General features: G+C 43.9%; 2 protein-coding genes across 2 annotated transcripts in view; one reads left to right on the top strand and one right to left on the bottom strand.

The window, feature by feature from the left end:
• The window catches only part of LOC140723346 (zinc-binding protein A33-like), a 402895-nt gene that overhangs the window by 279161 nt on the left and 106152 nt on the right, over nucleotides 1–17582 (bottom strand). The gene's annotated exons all lie outside the window — the stretch shown is intronic.
• LOC140723354 (E3 ubiquitin-protein ligase TRIM39-like) lies at nucleotides 3733–10435 on the top strand. Its single transcript, XM_073037938.1, has 2 exons — nucleotides 3733–3737; nucleotides 9715–10435. Exons 1-2 carry the CDS (start codon nucleotides 3733–3735, stop codon nucleotides 10433–10435), a joined length of 726 nt encoding a protein of 241 aa, XP_072894039.1.

The following is a 17582-nucleotide window of genomic DNA, read 5'->3' as shown; positions in this document are numbered from 1 at the left end:
TGCCACTTTTCGGGACGAGGTTGCAAACCCCAGGCCCAACGCCGCTCCTTTCGCAGCTGGGCTTTGGCAGCCCATGGCCGAGTTTTCATTTCTGTTCTGATCTGCTTAATGTGTTGCTGATCCCACCCTGCGATGGAAATTACCACTATTACTTCCCATTGGACACATCCAGCAGCGGAATGTTCATTTCCCGAGTCTGCAGCGCGCGTAGTGGACAATCGCGTTACTGCAGGGGATCAGCAGCTCCCCGAAAGTGAAAGCATTCTGAATCAGGAAGTGCTGGGAGTTAACATGGCTTCGAAAGGACAGATCGAGAGTTTGAGCGAGGAGGCAATTTGTCCCGTCTGCCTGGATTTCTTCATCGATCCGGTATCACTGGAGTGTGGACACAACTTCTGTCGCTCTTGTATCACACGGTGCTGGGAAATGGTGGAGAGAAACTCCTGCCCGGAATGTAGAAAGGTGTTTGCTGACCGCACCCTCAGGGCCAGTCGGGCTTTAGCAAATCTGACACAAAAAGTTCGGAATCTAAACCTGAATCCGAAAGGGAAGGAAAGTAAACTTCACTGTGAGGAACATGAAGAAGAACTGAAGCTGTTTTGCGAAACGGACAAGACACTGATCTGTCTGATCTGTAGAGACGCGCAGGAACACAGAGAGCACCGCTTCATGCCGATTAAAGAAGCTGTTAAAATCTATAAGGTAAAACTAACCCGAAATCGATACTCACTCCATCCTCCATAACCAACATATCGTTTTGCGCAATGTTCCTCATCCCCATTCCACCACCAAGCACATCTTTCCCTCCAACAACCCACCTCCACTCCCTCCCCACAAGTCTCCACGCTCTGTAGCGGTCGCTATCTACGTAACTCCCTTTTCCACTCGCTCCTCTCCACTGATCTCCCTCCTGGCACCTGCGAGCGGGACAATTGCAACATCTGATTCCTACACCTCCTCGCTCGTCACCATGCAGTACCCCATCAGTCGCATTCCTCCCGTTTCTTCCTCTTGATCGATTGTCCTCTTGTATTAGATTCCTTCTTTTCCAAACGTTTACCTCTTCCACCTGTCCCCTCTCAGCTTCTCACTTCATCACCCTCCCCCACGTCCCCCCTGATGTTGTCTCACCCGGCACCTGTCAGCTGGTTCTCATCCCCAAACTTTTTATGTTGGCTCCTGTCCCATTCCTTCCCAGTCCCAATGAAGGGTCTCATCCCGAAACACCGACTGTTTATTTCCCCTGAATAGATGCTGCCTGACTCACTGAGTTCCTCCGGCATTTTGAGTGATAATTGTGTTTCAGCACCTATTTCTTTTAATCCATCTTTTTTTTCCTTTTTCCTTCGCTCTCTGACGACTTCCAGGATCAGCTAAAGTCTTCCTTAGACTCTCTCACAAAAAAGAAATCAGACTTCCAGGAAAAGGAGCAGCAACAGAAAGAGAAGATTTCCGGAGTTCGGGTGAGGCTTCCTGAGCGGAATTTCTGATATTACTATCGAGTTTTGCTCCATTTAATGCAGAATAGCCGAGTATCGCAGCTCCAGTGACCTGGGTTCGATCCTGACCTCTGCTGCTGTCTCTGTGGAGTTTGCATGCTCTCCCTGTGACCACGAGAGACTCCGACACATCCCAAGGACATGCCGGATGAATGGCTAATTACCGTTAACCCTGTGAAGGTGGGGGAGGGTGTATGTGAATCAGTTGGGAGTTAATCGGTCAATGAGGGAGAATAAGTTGCAGGAAAACGTGAGGAAATGGGGTCGACGGGAATATCTCAGAAGTAGTATAGACCCCAATGGACCGAATGATCACCTTAATGTCATAAGGAAATACAACACAGCAATACAGTAAACTAATCTTCACCTTTCATTCGACAGAAACAGTCACACAGCCTTCAGTCCCACATTACATCCCAGTTTGCTGAACTGCGCCAGATTATCACTGAGAAAGAGCAGAGCTTACTCAGGGATCTCAGGAAGGAAGAGGAGAGGATTCTAAATTCAATGGAGAAAAATCTTCGAGAGATTCAAGAGAATATGAGGATTATTCAGGAGGAAATCTCAAAGTTAAAGGAACAGATGGGTCAGAAAGACGGTGTGATATTTCTCAAGGTGAGCGATTACATTACAATTTATTTCTGTATAATTGAACTAAATGAACAGTGGTATATTTGAGCTAAACACAGCACAGCGGCCAATTCGACCAAATCAATTGCCGCTGCTGGTGTCCTCACACAGAGTGTTCTCCTTGCATGACGAGCCTCCAATCACACCGCTAATGACATTATAAAATGTTGGACATAGATATTCGATCCTTTATCAGCAACATACAATATTTAAACGATGAAATTTCAGCATAATTCATCCTAAATTAAACTGCAGTGAATCGGTCAACAAAAGATATGGCATCTGCCAGTCCCAGGATCAAAACAGCCCAGAACAAAGTATGAATACATAACTTATTCCCTTCACATTTACCACGTCCCCACTCACGTGACTGGTTGACGTAATAAACACGTAACGCAGAATACAATGCAGATAGAAAACAGACGTGTTGCTCCTACACATAGCATTTACAAATGGAAGTAAACTGTTTCTCACCAGATAATTGAGGAAACTATTCGGGGTTGCTGTTGTCCCAAAACTGGACTTTCACAACTTCTGTACATCCCAGGACAGAATGCAATATTTTCTGAAATGACTTACTCTGATTATAACACAGAGTTGCTGATTCTGTCCATAATTACCGCATTAAATGTATTTTAGTAAACTATTTAAGAACTTTTTAAAAGCTATTTATTAATGCTTTTTGAGAGGGTGATTTTAGATGCATATCATATTTATACTAAGTATTGTATGTAATTAGTTTTGCTACAGTAAGTGTATGGGACATTGGAAAAAAGTGTTGAATTTCCCCATGGGGATGAATAAAGTATCTATCTATCTATCTATCTATCTATCTATCTATCTATCTATCTAAATATCCTCTAAAACTCCCATTATCACCCAGTTCCAGTCACAGGCTGTGAGTGTGTCTGGTGCGGTGGGTGTGAGGGTCTCTCTGTCAATCAGTGAGAACAAAGAATGTGACCCACACATCAGACTTATCCTCCATATCCGGTTTCCATCAGATTACAGAAACTTTCACTGTGTCTACATTTTTGGATAAGTTTTACATGGGATTGTGTCCCATTCTCCGTCATGAGCTGGCCATTCGGTCCATCTTCTATCAATTTCCCCTCTGCACAATCCTCCTGCCACTCACTGCACCCAGCAACAGTGCTCCTTGGTCCCTCACGTGTTTATCCAGCCTCCCCATTACATTAAATCTCTGCTGTTCCACTTTAACCACTTCTCTGGCATTGAGTTTCACGTTCTCTTCACTAAATTTCTTGTGGGTTTTATTAAAATCCTCCTGGCATTTTATCTTTGACTGAATGTCTCCCCATAAATAGGAACATAGAAACAAAGAAAACCTACAGCACAATACAGTCTCTTTAGCCCACAATGCTGTGCCGAACATCTACTTACTTTAGAAATTACCTCGAGTTAGCCATAGCTCTCTATTTTTCTAAGCTCCATGTACCTGTGTAGGAGTCTCTTGAAAGACCCTATCGCATCCGCCTCCACCTTCGTTGCCGGCAGCTCATTCCACCCATTCCTAAAAACGTACCCCTGTCATCTCATCCATACTACTTCCAAGCACCTGTGTCCTCTCGTGTTCGCCATAATGAGGTACTTTTTCCACCTTTGCGCAATCAAACCATCACTAATCTTAAATTGTTCCATTTTATTATTCTGACATCTTATCCAGATGATAATGCACAGCCTGTCCTGTCTTTTCTGTAAGTTTCATCCTCTCAGTAATGGTCTAACGTTCAGAAACTTCCCTTGTAATTTTCCCCGTGGTTCTGTATTGCTGGTGTGTGTTTCTGACTGTGGGAATGAGAATTTTCAACACCTTGTAGTGATTTGGATAAATTCAGGATGTGGACAGTAAGTCCAAGTCTAATCAGATTTCTGTTTTCATTTATTTCAGGAGGAAGCTCGTCGGAAAAGGAGGTAGGACATGCTCTTTACTGAAACCCTGAATGGATTTGTAAAATTATTCAAAATTCCAGTTTATCACCAGCAGTTTAATATTTACAGAATCAGTGACGATGTCCAGGAATTGTCAGTGACAGATGAGACCCTACCGGTTGAAAAATTCGATCGCTTCTATTTGTTGAACACAGTGCTGAGAGAAACACTTGATGCCATTAACCGAGGTAAAACTTACAAAGATTCATTTTACCTTTTTCATGAGACACAATTAAGTTATAAGTTGAAGCAAGGATAGGCTGTGATAATGGACTGAAGGGGAACGGAAGTTTATTTCACATCAACCCCACTAACTGGGAGGCATCACTGTCGCATGGTCAGCTGGAGATGTCAGACCCCTGAACACAATACAACCAATACACGGGACTGGCAGATGAACCACAGTGTTCTGATCCCAGGCACATTGCACTAACACGCCAAGACATGAATTCTTTCTTCATGGTCTTTCCTCTTCTGGATCGGCATCTCTCACTGTTGTTAGATGGAGGAGAGGGGAGCAGTAGTGATAGGGAACTCAATCATCAGGGCAGCAGAAGGTGGTAACCACGTTAAGAGGCCATGGTATTACAGAAAAGTTACAGGCATGGTTAGAACATTGGCTGATTGGTAGGAAACAGTGAATGAGAGTAAAGGGATCATTTTCTGGTTGGCTGCCGTGACTCGAGTTCCACAGGGATCTGTTAGGACACCATCATTGTATGCTGTATATCAATATTTAGCTGATGGAATAGACCATAAGATATAGGAGCAGAGGTAAGCATTCGGCCCATCGAGTCTGCTCCACCATTCAGTCATGGGCAGATCCAATTCTTCTAGTCATCCCCACTCCCCTGCTTTCACCCCATACCCATTGATGCCCTGGCTAATCAAGAACCTGTCTATCTTTGCCTTAAATATGACTTGGCCTCAACAGCCACTTGTGGCCACAAATTGTGATTTTCCACCCACTAACTAAAGTAATTTCTCCACATCTCAGTTCTAAAAGGAAGTCCTTCAATCCTGACGTCATACCCTCTTGTCCAAGAGCAGATGGCTTTGTTTCCAAGTTTGCATATGATACAGAGATTGGTGGAGGGGCCGGTAGTGTTGAGGAACCAGTTAGGCTGCACAAGGACTTGGATGCGGAGAATGGGAAAGAAAGTGGCAAATGATATACAATGTTGGAAAATGCATGGTCATGCACTTTGGTCATAGAAATAATGTGCAGATTTTGTTTTAAAATGGGGAGAAAACCCAAAAAGCTGAGATGAAAATGGACTTAGCAGTCATTCTGCAGAACACACCAAAGGTTAACTTGTAGGTAGAGTCAGTGGTGAGGAAGGCAAATCCAACGTTAACATTCAATTCAAGGGGTTTAGATAGCATTCAATTCAAGAGCAGGGATGTGATGCTGAGGCTTTATAAGGCACTGGTGAGGCCTCACCTTGAGTATTGTGAACAGTTTTGGGCTCCTCATCTAAGAAAAGATGTGCGAGCAATGCAGAGTGTAAATTTCATAAGGACGATTCCAGGAATGAAAGGGTTATCATGCGAGGAACGTTTGATAGCTCTGTGTCTGTACTCGCTGGAAATTAGAAAGATGAGGAAGAATCTCACTGAAACCTTTAGAATGATGAAAGTCCTAGACAGAGTAGATGTGGAAAGGATGTTTCCCATGGTGGTGGAGCTTAGGACAAGAGGGTAGGGCCCCAAGATAGAGGAGCTTCTATTTAAAACAAATACAAAGAAATTTGAGCCAGCGGCTGGTGAATTTCTGGAACTTGTGTGTACTTAAAGCAGAGAGTGATAGGTTCTAGATTGGACACAGCATCAAAGGTTACGGAGAGAAGGCCAGGGAGTGGGGCTGATGAGATAATAAAGGATCAGCCATGATTGAATGGCGGAGCAGACTCGATAGGCAAATGGCCTAATTCTGCTCCTATGTCTTATGGTTATCAGACCACTACATTGAAGCATTGTGAGAATGAGCTCAGACACACCAACAAGCATTGTCATGTGTCAAGATTTCATCTCGGGAGAAGCACACACAGTATAACCGGCCTGGCAAAGCTCCCGCACACACATACACAGGAAGGATTGGCAGATTGTAGTCAGATTCTCAGTAATGTATACACACCATACGGATATTTACCACAATCAACACACACACACACACACACACACACACACACACACACACACACACACACACATACACACTATCAGAGTGTGACACACGGTCACACAAATAGGCACAAATTCCCATTTAGGATTGAAATCTGCCGTCCTTATCCAGTCTGTCTGTTCTGTGGCATTGAGCTGCCATATGTCGTGACGTCACATCAACACTTCACAGACAGAGCCCGGGGTAAGACTTCTCAGGAGGATGAACTGGGAGAGTTTGACGGATGTTTAACCCATGGCCCACTTCATCAATCTGAAAGACTAAGATGTCTTCTGGAGCATGTCCCATTGGCGTCTGTTTGCCCCTCTATCCCTGTAACCATTTCCTATTTGTGTACCTGCCCAAATTTATTTTAAAATATTTTATTTTTACCTGTTTCTACAGCGTCTGATGGCAAATTCCATATACACTCCCTCTCTTGAGCATGTTACCCCATAGACCACATAAAAATTTCTCATCTCACTTTCAATCTGAGCCCTCTGGTTCTGTCCTCCCATTCCTTGTAAAAAGAAACTTTATTTAAGCCACTTATGAATTATTTACCTCGATAAGAGGTCGTCCCTGGACATCCTACACTACAGCTGAGTTTATCCACTCTCTGCTTTTATCCCAAGTCCCCCCCCCCCCATATAGAGAAATCCAAATAGTAGCCAGGTTAGAGATGGGTTGCAAATTACACAACGAGATGGAAAAAAGGGCAAGTTGACGATCGGAATGGAGGTAGATTGGGGAAATCATGTTGGGGCTGCATTCCAGGAGAAAGAATTTGTAGAATGCCTCCCGAGATGGCTTTTTAGAACAGCTTGTGGTTGAGCCCAATGCGAGAAAGAGAATTCCAGAGAAGGATTTGTATAATGAACCAGATACGATTTGGGAGATTCAGTTAAAAGAACCTTTAGGAAGCAGTGATCATAAAATGATAGAATTCACCCCACAGAGGGAGATAAAGTTAGATATATCAGTATTAGAGTGGAGTAATGTTAATTACATAAGGGAGGAGCTGACCAAAGTAGATTGGAAGGGGAAACGAGCAGGGATGATTGCAGAACAACAAAGACTGGAGTTCCAGGGGCAATTCGGAAAGATGAAGTATTATTATACAGGGAGGATGAGGGAACCGTGTTTGACAGGGAAATCAGAGACAGCATAGAAGTGAAAGAGTGGGCATACAATAGAGCAGAAATCAGCAGGATGTCGGAGTATCGAGAAGATTTTGATCATCAACAGAAAGGAATTACAAATCCATAAGGAGAGAAAATGAGATATGAGGGAAAGCTCAAGAGGACACTAAAATGTAAAGAGTAAAAGAGAGGAGAGAGTGGATATTGGACCCCTAGAAAATGACACTGGAGTTGAGAAATGTGACAAAAGACATGGCAGAGGTACTTATTCAATATTGTGTGTCAATCCTCACTGTGAATGATAACAGCTGTACGTCAGAAATGTGAGGGTGTCAGGGGAGAGAAATGAGTGTTGTTACTGAGGAGAAAGTGCGTGGGACGATTGAAGATCTGAAGGTACCTGGACCAGATGGACTGCACTCCAGTGTTCGGAAAGCGATAACTGAAGAGAATATGGGGTCATTAGTAATGATCTTTCAAGAATCACTTGATAGTTGGTCATTCAAGATTATTAGAAATTGCAAAGGTCACCTCAGACTTAAAGAACGGACAGCAGCTGAGGAAAGAAAATTATACGTGAGTTAGTCTGGATGTGGTGTGCTTGGGAAGGTTTTGGAGTCCAGTATTAAGGATGAGCTTTTGGGTACATGGAGACACATGATAAAATAGAGCAAAGACAGCATGCCTTCCCTTAAGGGGAAATCTTGCCTGACAAATCTGTTGCAATTCTTCAAGGAACACAAAGCCAAGAAAGACAAAGAATGATTTGGATGACAGAATTGTTGCCTTTGTGGCCAAGCTTGCAGATGATATGAAGATAGGTGAAAGGGCAGTAGTGCTACAGAAGCTCGGAATCTGGGGAAGGACAGAGACAGATCAGGAAATGGGCAAATAAATGATAGATGGATTATAGGGTAGGGAGGTCGTGCATGCACTTTGGTAGAAGGAATAAAGGCATAGACAATTTTGTAAACAGAGAGAAAATTCAAAAATCAGAAGTGCAAAGAGACTTGGGTGTCGTTGTGCAGGATTCCCTAAGGGTTAACTTGCAGTTTGTGTCAGTGATAAGACTGGCAAACTCAATATCAACATTCATTTCGAGAGGATTAGAGCAAACTTGTATTAGAATACAAGAGCAAGGATGTAATGCTGAGGTTTTATAAGGCATTGGCCAGACCACACTTAGAGATTTCTGAGCAGTTTTGTGTCCCTTCTATTGGAAAAGATGTGCTGGCATTGGAGAGTGTCCAGCAGGTTCACAAGAATGATTCCGGGAATGAAAGAGTTAACATATGGGGAGTGTTTGATGGTTCTGGGCCTATACTCACGGGAGTTTAGAAGAATGGCTGATTTATTATCCCCCTCAACCCTATTCTCCCGCCTCCTCCTCATAACTTTTGAGACTCTGAATAATCAAGATGTTTACTTATCAACTTCTGCGTTAAAGATCAAACAGGAGAAAATCTGCAGATGCTGGTAATCCAAGCTACACAGGTCCTGATTAAGGGTCTCGCCAGATCTCTCTGACACCTGTCTGGAGAGAGTTGATGTTGGGAGGATGTGGGTGGGTCGAGAACGGTAAGCACAGGCTCCGACTATAGGGATGTCCATTTAGGACAGAGATGAAGAGGAATTCCTTTATCCACAGGATAGTGAATCTCCCCCACAGGCAACTGTGGACGCCAAATAATTGAGTATATTTAAAGCAGTGTAACACACACAAATTGTTGGGGGAACAGCAGGCCGGGAAGTTTCTATGGAAAAGAGTAAACAGTCGATGGTTCAGACTGAAACAATTCCTCAAGACCTGTGTTGCTTAAGGATTCCTACAAATTCATCCTCTGTCCTAATGAGGGACTGCGGGTGATGGGGTTGTGGGAAAGGGGACAAAGGGATCCTCATCTCCCATCTTTGCCCCCTCCACCTTCTCATTACGTCTACACACACAGTTCACCCATAGGCTTTCCACACCTCCCCCACCTCGTTCTGGTTTAATCTGTCATTCATCTCTCCCCTACTGGTTCCCATTATCACCTCATTTACTGTCTCAAACCATCACACTGCCCCATTTCACACTCACAAATGAATGTGAACATTGGCCTGTTCCTGTGCTGTACTGTTCTATGTTCTCTGTTCCCTGTTTAGAAGAATGAGAGGAGATCTCAAGGAAACATGAAATTCTTCCAGCGGAAACCCTTGGGGAAACATTAGTTGTCCATCCGCTTTGGGCGGGTCAAACCACGGGAAAGGTTCTTATCGGCCACCCGACCGCGCCTGAGGCCCAGCGGCCCTGGGCCGCGCTGCCCGAGTCTCCCCCTGATCCCAGGGTCCGCGCTGCCAGTGTCTCCCCCCGATCCCCGAGGCTGCGCTGCCCGACTCTGCCCCCGATCCCGTGGCCGCACTGCCCGAGTCTCCCCCCGATCCCTGGGGCCGCGCTGCCCGAGTCTCCACCCGGTCCCCGGGGACTCTCTAATTCTCTGTTTCTCCCCCCAGTCTCTGTCACCCTAGATGTGGAAACAGCGCATCCGCGGCTCGAGGTGTCTGAGGATCGGAAGAGTGTGAGACGGACCGGGACCCGGAGGAATCTCCCTGACACCGGGAAGAGATTCACAGACTGGGCTTGTGTGCTGGGATCGGAGGGATTCACATCGGGGAGACATTACTGGGAGGTGGAGGTGACAGGGATTCGGGGCTGGGGTCTGGGAGTCGCCGCAGAGTTTGTGGAGAGGAAGAGATTTTTCAGTCCGAGTCCGGAGACCGGATTCTGGGTCATCAGGCGGGATTGTGAAGTGTTATATCGGGATTATGACGTGATCCGTGGTCTCACCTCCCCCGAGTCCCGTCTCGCTGCCGATCCCATCCCCGGGAGGGTGGGAGTTTATCTCAGTTACGAGTCCGGGACAGTTTCATTTTACAACGCGGAGACCAAGTCCCATCTCCACACCTTCACTGGGAATATATTCACGGGGAAACTTTATCCTTTTTTCCGGACTTGGGATGGAAACCAGTGGCTGAGAATCTGCTCCGGTTCCGCTCCGGGTCTGTAAACGGGTCGGGTCCCGGGGCCGGTGTCAGGAGTAAAGTCCCTGTAAATATAAATGTGCGGAGAGTGCAGCTAAATACGTGGCTAAGGAGATGTTGCAGGAGGAAGGTCTTCACGTTTCTGAGCTTTGTTCCCGGGAAGGTGGGGCCTGTTCCGACGGGACGGTTTGCCCCTGAACTGGAGTGGAACGAACATTCTTGCGGGTAGATTTACTAGTGCTGCTCCGGGGGATTTAATCTAGATTTGCAGAGGACGGGGAGCCAGAGTGTTAGAGCAGATAGTGAGGTGGAAGAGGATAAGCATCATGGGAGGACTGCATGGAGAGACAAATCATAGGTTTATACCTATAGAAATATTCTCAGGTGCATCTATTTCAATGCACGGAGTATCGTAGGTAAGGCAGAGTTGAGGGCGCGGATTGGACCGTGGGATTACGACATTATTGCTATTAGTGAGACTTGGTTTCAGAAGGGGCAGAACTGGCAGCTTAATGTGAAACGCAAAGTACACTGCAGATGCTGTGGTCAAATCAACACGTACAAACAAGCTGGATGAACTCAGGTAGTCAAATGAGCAGTCAACGTTTCGGGCCGAGACCCTTCTTCAGGTCTGAAGAAGGAGGGGGCAGGGTCCCTATAAGGAAGGTGGGGGAAGGGTGGAGGTGCCAGGTGAGAACCAATCAGAGGAAAGATCGAGGGGTGGGGGAGGCGAAGCACGGAGGGGATAGGCATGAGAGGTGAAGAAGGAATCTAAGAGGAAAGCACTATGGGTAGTAGAAGAAGGCAGAATTATGAACGAGGTGATAGGCAGCTGGAAGAGGAGGCAATGTGAAAGTGGGATGGAGGAAGGAAGAGGGAGAGAATTACCGGAAGTTGGAGAATTCGATGTTCATACCAAGGGGTTGGAGACTACTCAGACGGTATATGAGGTGCTGTTCCTCCAACCTGAGTTTGGCCTCATCATGGCAGTAGAGGAGGCCATGTTTGGAAATATCCGAATGTGAATGTGAAGCAGAGTTGAAGTGGGTGTCAACCGGGAGATCCTATCTATTGTGACTGACGGAGCGGAGGTGTTCGACGAAGCGGTCCCCCAATCTGCGTCGGATCTAGCCGATGCAGAGGAGGCCGCACCGGGAGCACCGGTGTTTAATGTACCGTGGTTCCGTTGTTTCTGACGTGATAGAGGGGGAGGGATGAAACGGGGAGGAGTGGCATTACTAGTAAGGGAAAATATCACAGCTGTGCGTAGAAATGACACACCTGAGGGCTTATCTACACAGGCCATATGGGTGGAGCTGAGGAACGGGAAAGGTGTAACCACACTAATAGGGTTGTATTATAGACCGCCCAATAGTCAGAGAGATTTCGAGGAGCAAATCTGTAGAGAGATAGTGGAATGATGTAAAGAAAAAGAAAGTTGTAATAGTAGGGGATTTTAACTTCCCACATATTGACTGGGACTCCCACTCTGTAAAAGGGCTAGATGGCTTGGAGTTTGTGATATGTGTTCAGGAAAATTTTCTAAATCAATATATCGAGGTACCTACGAGAGAGGATGCAATACTTGATCTCCTATCAGGAAACCAGGCAGGTCAGGTGACTGAAGTGTGTGTGGGCGAACATTGTGGGTCCAGTGACCATAATGTCATTAGTTTCAAGTTAATTATGGATAAGGATGGGGCTGGACCTCGTGTTATGGTACTAAATTGGAGAAGGGCCAATTTTATGGAAATGAAAAAGGATCTAAGAAGAGTGGGTTGGGATAAGTTGTTTTCTGGCAAGGATGTGTTCAGTAATTGGAAGGCCTTCAAAGGGGAACTATTGAGAGTGCAGAATTTGCATGTTCCTGCCAGGATTAAAGACAAAGTTAACAGGGATAGGGAACCTTGGTTTTCAAGGGATATTGGCGATCTGCTTCAGAAAAAGAGAGAAGTGTTTAGCAGGTATAGGCAACAAAGAACAAATAAGGTACTTGAAGAATATAGAAAATGTAAGAAAATACTAAAGAAGGAAATCAGGAAGGCAAAATGAAAATATGAGTTTGCCTTGGCAGATAATGTGAAGGTAAAGCCGAAGCGTTTCTGCAAGTATATTAAGAGTAAAAGGTTACTAAGGGACAAAATTGGTCCCCTAGAAGATCAGAGTGGTCGTCTATATGTGGAGCCTCACGAGATGGGGGAGATCTTAAACAGTTTTATTTTTGCATCAGTATTTACTCAGGAAACTGGCATAGCGTATATGGAAGGAAGGGAAACAAGCAGTAGTGTCATGGAACATTTAGAGATTAAAGAGGAGGAGGTGCTTGCTGCCTTACAGCGATTAAAGGTAGATAAATCCCCCGGGCCTGACTAGAGTAGAAATTGCAGGGGCACTGGCAGAAATATTTAAATTGTCCTCAGCCAAAGGTGCAGTGCCGGAGGATTGGGGTGGGGGGGGGGGGGTGCTAGTTAGCTCATGTTATTCCGTTGTTTAAAAAAGGCTCCAAAAGAAAACCAGGTAATTACAGGCGGTGAGCCTGACATTAGTAGTAGGGAAATTATTGGAAGGTGTTCTGAGAGATCGGATATACAAGTATTTGGATAGCCAAGGGCTGATTAAGGATGGTCAGTATGGCTTTGCACATGGTAGATCGTGTTTAAGGAATCTTGTAGAGGTTTTCGAGGAGGTTACCAAGAAAGTAGTTGAAGGAAAGGCTGTGGATGTTGTCTACATGAACTTTAGTAAGGTCTCTGACAAGGTCCCACATTGGAAGTTAGCTCAGAAGCTTCAGTCGACTGTACTTCCTTAGAAGGTTGGCGTCATTCAATGTCTGCAGTGAGATGCTGAAGATGTTCTATAGGTCAGTTGTTGAGAGCGCCCTCTTCTTTGTGGTGGCGTGTTGGGGAGGAAGCATTAAGAAGAAGGACGCCTCACGTCTTAATAAGCTGGTAAGGAAGGCGGGCTCTGGCGTGGGCAAAGTACTGGAGAGTTTAACATCGGTAGCTGAGCGAAGGGCGCTGAGTAGGCTACGGTCAATTATGGAAAACCCTGAACATCCTCTACATAGCACCATCCAGAGACAGAGAAGCAGTTTCAGTGACAGGTTACTGTCGATGCAATGCTCCACAGACAGGATGAAGAGGTCAATACTCCCCAATGCCATTAGGCTTTACAATTCAACTGCCAGGACTTAAGAACTTTTTTTTAAAGCTATTATTAATGCTTTTTGAGTTAGTGATTTAGATGCATATCATATTATTACTGAGTTAAGTATTGTATGTAATGAGTTTTTGCTACAACAAGTGTATGGGACATTGGAAAAAATGTTGAATTTCCCCATGGGGATGAATAAAGTATCTATCTATCTATCTATCTATCTATCTATCTATCTATCTATCTATCTATCTATCTATCTATCTATCTATCTATCTATCCATGGAGAGGTTGTAAACTGGATTCGAAATTGGCTGTGAGTGGGAAGACGGAGAGTGGTACTGGATGATTGTCCCTCAGACTGGAGGCCTGTGACTAGTGGTGCGCCTCAGGGACCTGTGCTGGGACCATTTTTGTTTGTTGTCTATATCAATGATATAGATGTGGTAAATTGGATCAGCAATTTGGCCGATAACACCAAGACTGGATGCGTTGTGGACAGCGAGGAAGGCTTTCAAAATTTGCAGAGGGATCTGGAGCAGCTGGAAAAATGGACCAAAAAATGGCAGATGGAATTCAAGACAGACCAGTGTGATGTGTTGCATTTTGGAAGGACAAGTCAAGCTAGGACATACACAGTAAATGGTAGGGCACTGAGGAGTGCGGAGGAACAAAGGGATCTGGGAGTTCAGGTACATAATTCCTTGAAAGTGGCGTCACAGGTAGACAGGGTTGTAAAGAAGGCTTTTGGCATCCTGGCATTGATAAATCAAAGTATTGTGCATCGGAGTTGGCATGTTATGGCGAGATTGTATAAGGCATTGGTGAGGACAAACTTGGAGTATTATTTGCAGTTCTGGTCCCATAACTATAGGAAGGATATCAGTAAGATTGAAAGAATGCAGAGAAGATTTACTAGGATGTTGTCCGATCTTCAGGCGTTGAGTTACCGGGAAAGATTGAACGAGTTATTCCTTGGAGCACAGAAGAATGAGGGGAGATTTGATAGAGCTTCACAAAACTATGAGGGGTATAGACAGTAAATGCGAGTAGGTTATTTCCACTTAGATTAGGAAAGATAAATACGAGAGGACATGGCTTTAGGGAGAAAGGGGAAAGGTTTCGGGGGAACATTAGGAGGAACTTCTTCACTCAGAGAGTGGTGGAAGTGCGGAACGAGCTGCCATCTGACTTGGTAAATGTGGGCTCACTCTTAGGTTTTAAGAATAAATTGGTTAGATACATGGATGGGAGATGTGTGCTGTAGTGTTCTATGGTTCTACGGAGTGAAATAAACGCGACATGAGAATTATCGATCGATTAATTTTAACTCGTTCACCGCATCCGTCAACCGAACAGAAACACCGGGGATTCAGCAGCAGCTGGGGGAGGTGGGTCCTGAGCTCCCCCGGGTCCTAAAGTCCACCCGCAATAAGACAGGTTAAATGCGACAAGTGGGAGCGCTGCTGACGGGAAAGACAGTGAAAATTGTTCATTAAGTTCATCTGCCATTTCTTCGTTCCCCCATTACTAATTCACCAGCATCATTTTCAAGTGGTCTAGAATCAACTCTCATCTCCCTCTCACTCTTCATGTAACTGAAAACTAAACTTTTAGTATCCTGATTTATATTATTGGCCAGTTTGCCCTCATATTTCATCTTTACCAATCGTATGGCTTTTCTCGTTGCCTTTTGTTGGATTTAAAGAGCATCCCAATAATCCAACATCCCACTCACCTTTGCTACCTTATATGCCATTTCCTTTGGTTTAACACAGTCCTTAACTTCCCTTGTCAGCCACGGATTCCTACCCCTGCCATTTGAGAACTTTTTTCTGTGGGACATTTCTGTCCTGCGCCTCGTAAACTATTCCCAGATACTTCAGCCACCTCAATTCAGCCATCATCCCAACAAAATTATCCTCCAATTCACTCGGGCAAGTTCCTCTCTCATTCTTTTGTAATTCCCTTTATTCCATTGCGAGACTGATACATGTGACTTAGTCTCCCTCTCAAATTGCAGTATGAATTCAATTATATTAAGATCACTGCTTCCATCACGTTCCTTAACTTTAAGCTCCGGAATAAGATCAGGGTTATTACACAACACTTAATCTAAGATAGCCTTTCCCTGAGTAGGCCCAAACACAAACTGTTCTAAAAAGCCGTTTCGTAGGCTTTCAACAAATGCCCTCTTGTGATCTGACAAAATCTGATTTTGCCAACCCTCTTGCATACTGAAGTCCCCGATACAATTGTGACATGACAATTATTACATAATTTTTCCAGCTCAAACTGTGAATGAATTTAAAGTCAGTCCCATAATTTAATAAAGTTTTTAGCTGGAAACTACCTACACTCGCAAAGATTGTACTGAAGACTGTATTTGAATTTTTTTCAGCCTTATACGCTTCATATTGAAATAGTATGTGTTTCCACAGTTTCATAATGACAAAGTGGACACGACACAGAATGAAGTTTTCCATTTAGATACAAGGCATAATTAAGCATAGTGTGGGCATTTCTAAGACGTGTCAATTTTATTCCTTCCCTTGTTTTAAGCCCTTATATAAACACAACAGGTTTATGTATTCTGTAAAGGTGTCTGTACATATGTCCATTATCCTATAAGTCTTGCCATAAGCCCCTAATTCTTAACAGTACCAACCCTTTAGCTTCTGATTTGCAAAGTGGAAGGTCTATATCCACAGCTTAACATTTAACAGCTTTTGTTGCTAAACAGTCAACCCCATCATTTCTCTCAACAGTGTGATGTGCAGGGCCCATAATGTGCAGACATATAAATCAAACTTTATATATGAAGTACCGTTTGACGAGTTTCCAACAGTCAATCTGACCTGTTTAAGAAGAATCAAAACAGAAGTGTATTCTGAAAAAAATATAAGGACTAATTTCTCCACCATTCGTAAACCTAAACATTTATCAAAGAATTCTGATTCCTATGTTAATGAATGGGTGTTAAGTCATTTCTTTTTCATTACCTGCAATTCAGGCACACAAAAACAGCCACACTAACATCCCCAGTTAAATTATCTTTTGATTCATCTGTAAAAATGGTTGCCGTATTATAATAAATTTCATTACTATACTGATGAACCAACAGACTCTCAGGCAGAACCGAATCCGATCGTGTAACCTAAAATCAACTGAAGTCATTAGAAAAAACAAGGTGGGGTTACAGAGAAAGCTACAGTGGGACATATTGTACCATCAAATACACCCATATTTCCAGCGTGGTAAGAACCCAGCCACCCAAAACAAAAAACACACTTCTTGTGATGTCCTCAACCGTCCTCCAGCACACTTTTAAAAGGATGATCATTTCCTTGCCCCCGCACATTAATCCAGTATGTTGACATCAACTTGAACCTCTGTTACTTTGAGGGCAATTGTCCCATTGCAATCAGTAAAGTCAAAACAGGATACGATATTACTTCACCAGAACACAATCTTAAAACCTGTAATTGTATCCCAAACAAACATTTTAATCTGAATATGAAGCTGATCCATAAGCAACACAGACATAATCACGAACAGATCAAATTAGACAAATATAATTATTCAACAAAGATTTTCATGTTGCACCCAAGAATACCCACATAGATGTCTGAGGAGATTTAATGCTCCTTTACATTCATCAATTATTTTACTGATAGGTACTTGCATATCAGCTTATTATCCATCCACATACTGAGAAATCTTACCACTGATAGTTCTTCAAGATATTAATCATATAATTTAAAATCAAGTGCAAGTCTAGTAATCCTGTTTGTAATGCACGCAATATGTTTTAGTGAATGAAAGCTTAAAATCCTCATCAATTTGCCCACTGTTTGACCTATTCATTGTAAATTGCAATTACTACCTCTAATCTATAAAGCTACATCATTTGTATATTGTGATTTACCCAGGGTATCCCATTTTCCATCTCAGAGAAAATATCATTAATCATAATATTAAATAATGAAGGGCTACAAATACTGCCTTGTGGGATCCCAT

The sequence above is a fragment of the Hemitrygon akajei genome, unplaced genomic scaffold (assembly GCF_048418815.1).
Source record: "Hemitrygon akajei unplaced genomic scaffold, sHemAka1.3 Scf000110, whole genome shotgun sequence".
Taxonomy (NCBI): domain Eukaryota; kingdom Metazoa; phylum Chordata; class Chondrichthyes; order Myliobatiformes; family Dasyatidae; genus Hemitrygon; species Hemitrygon akajei.
Note: the sequence above shows the minus strand (reverse complement) of the source record. Positions and strands in the feature narration are given on the sequence as shown.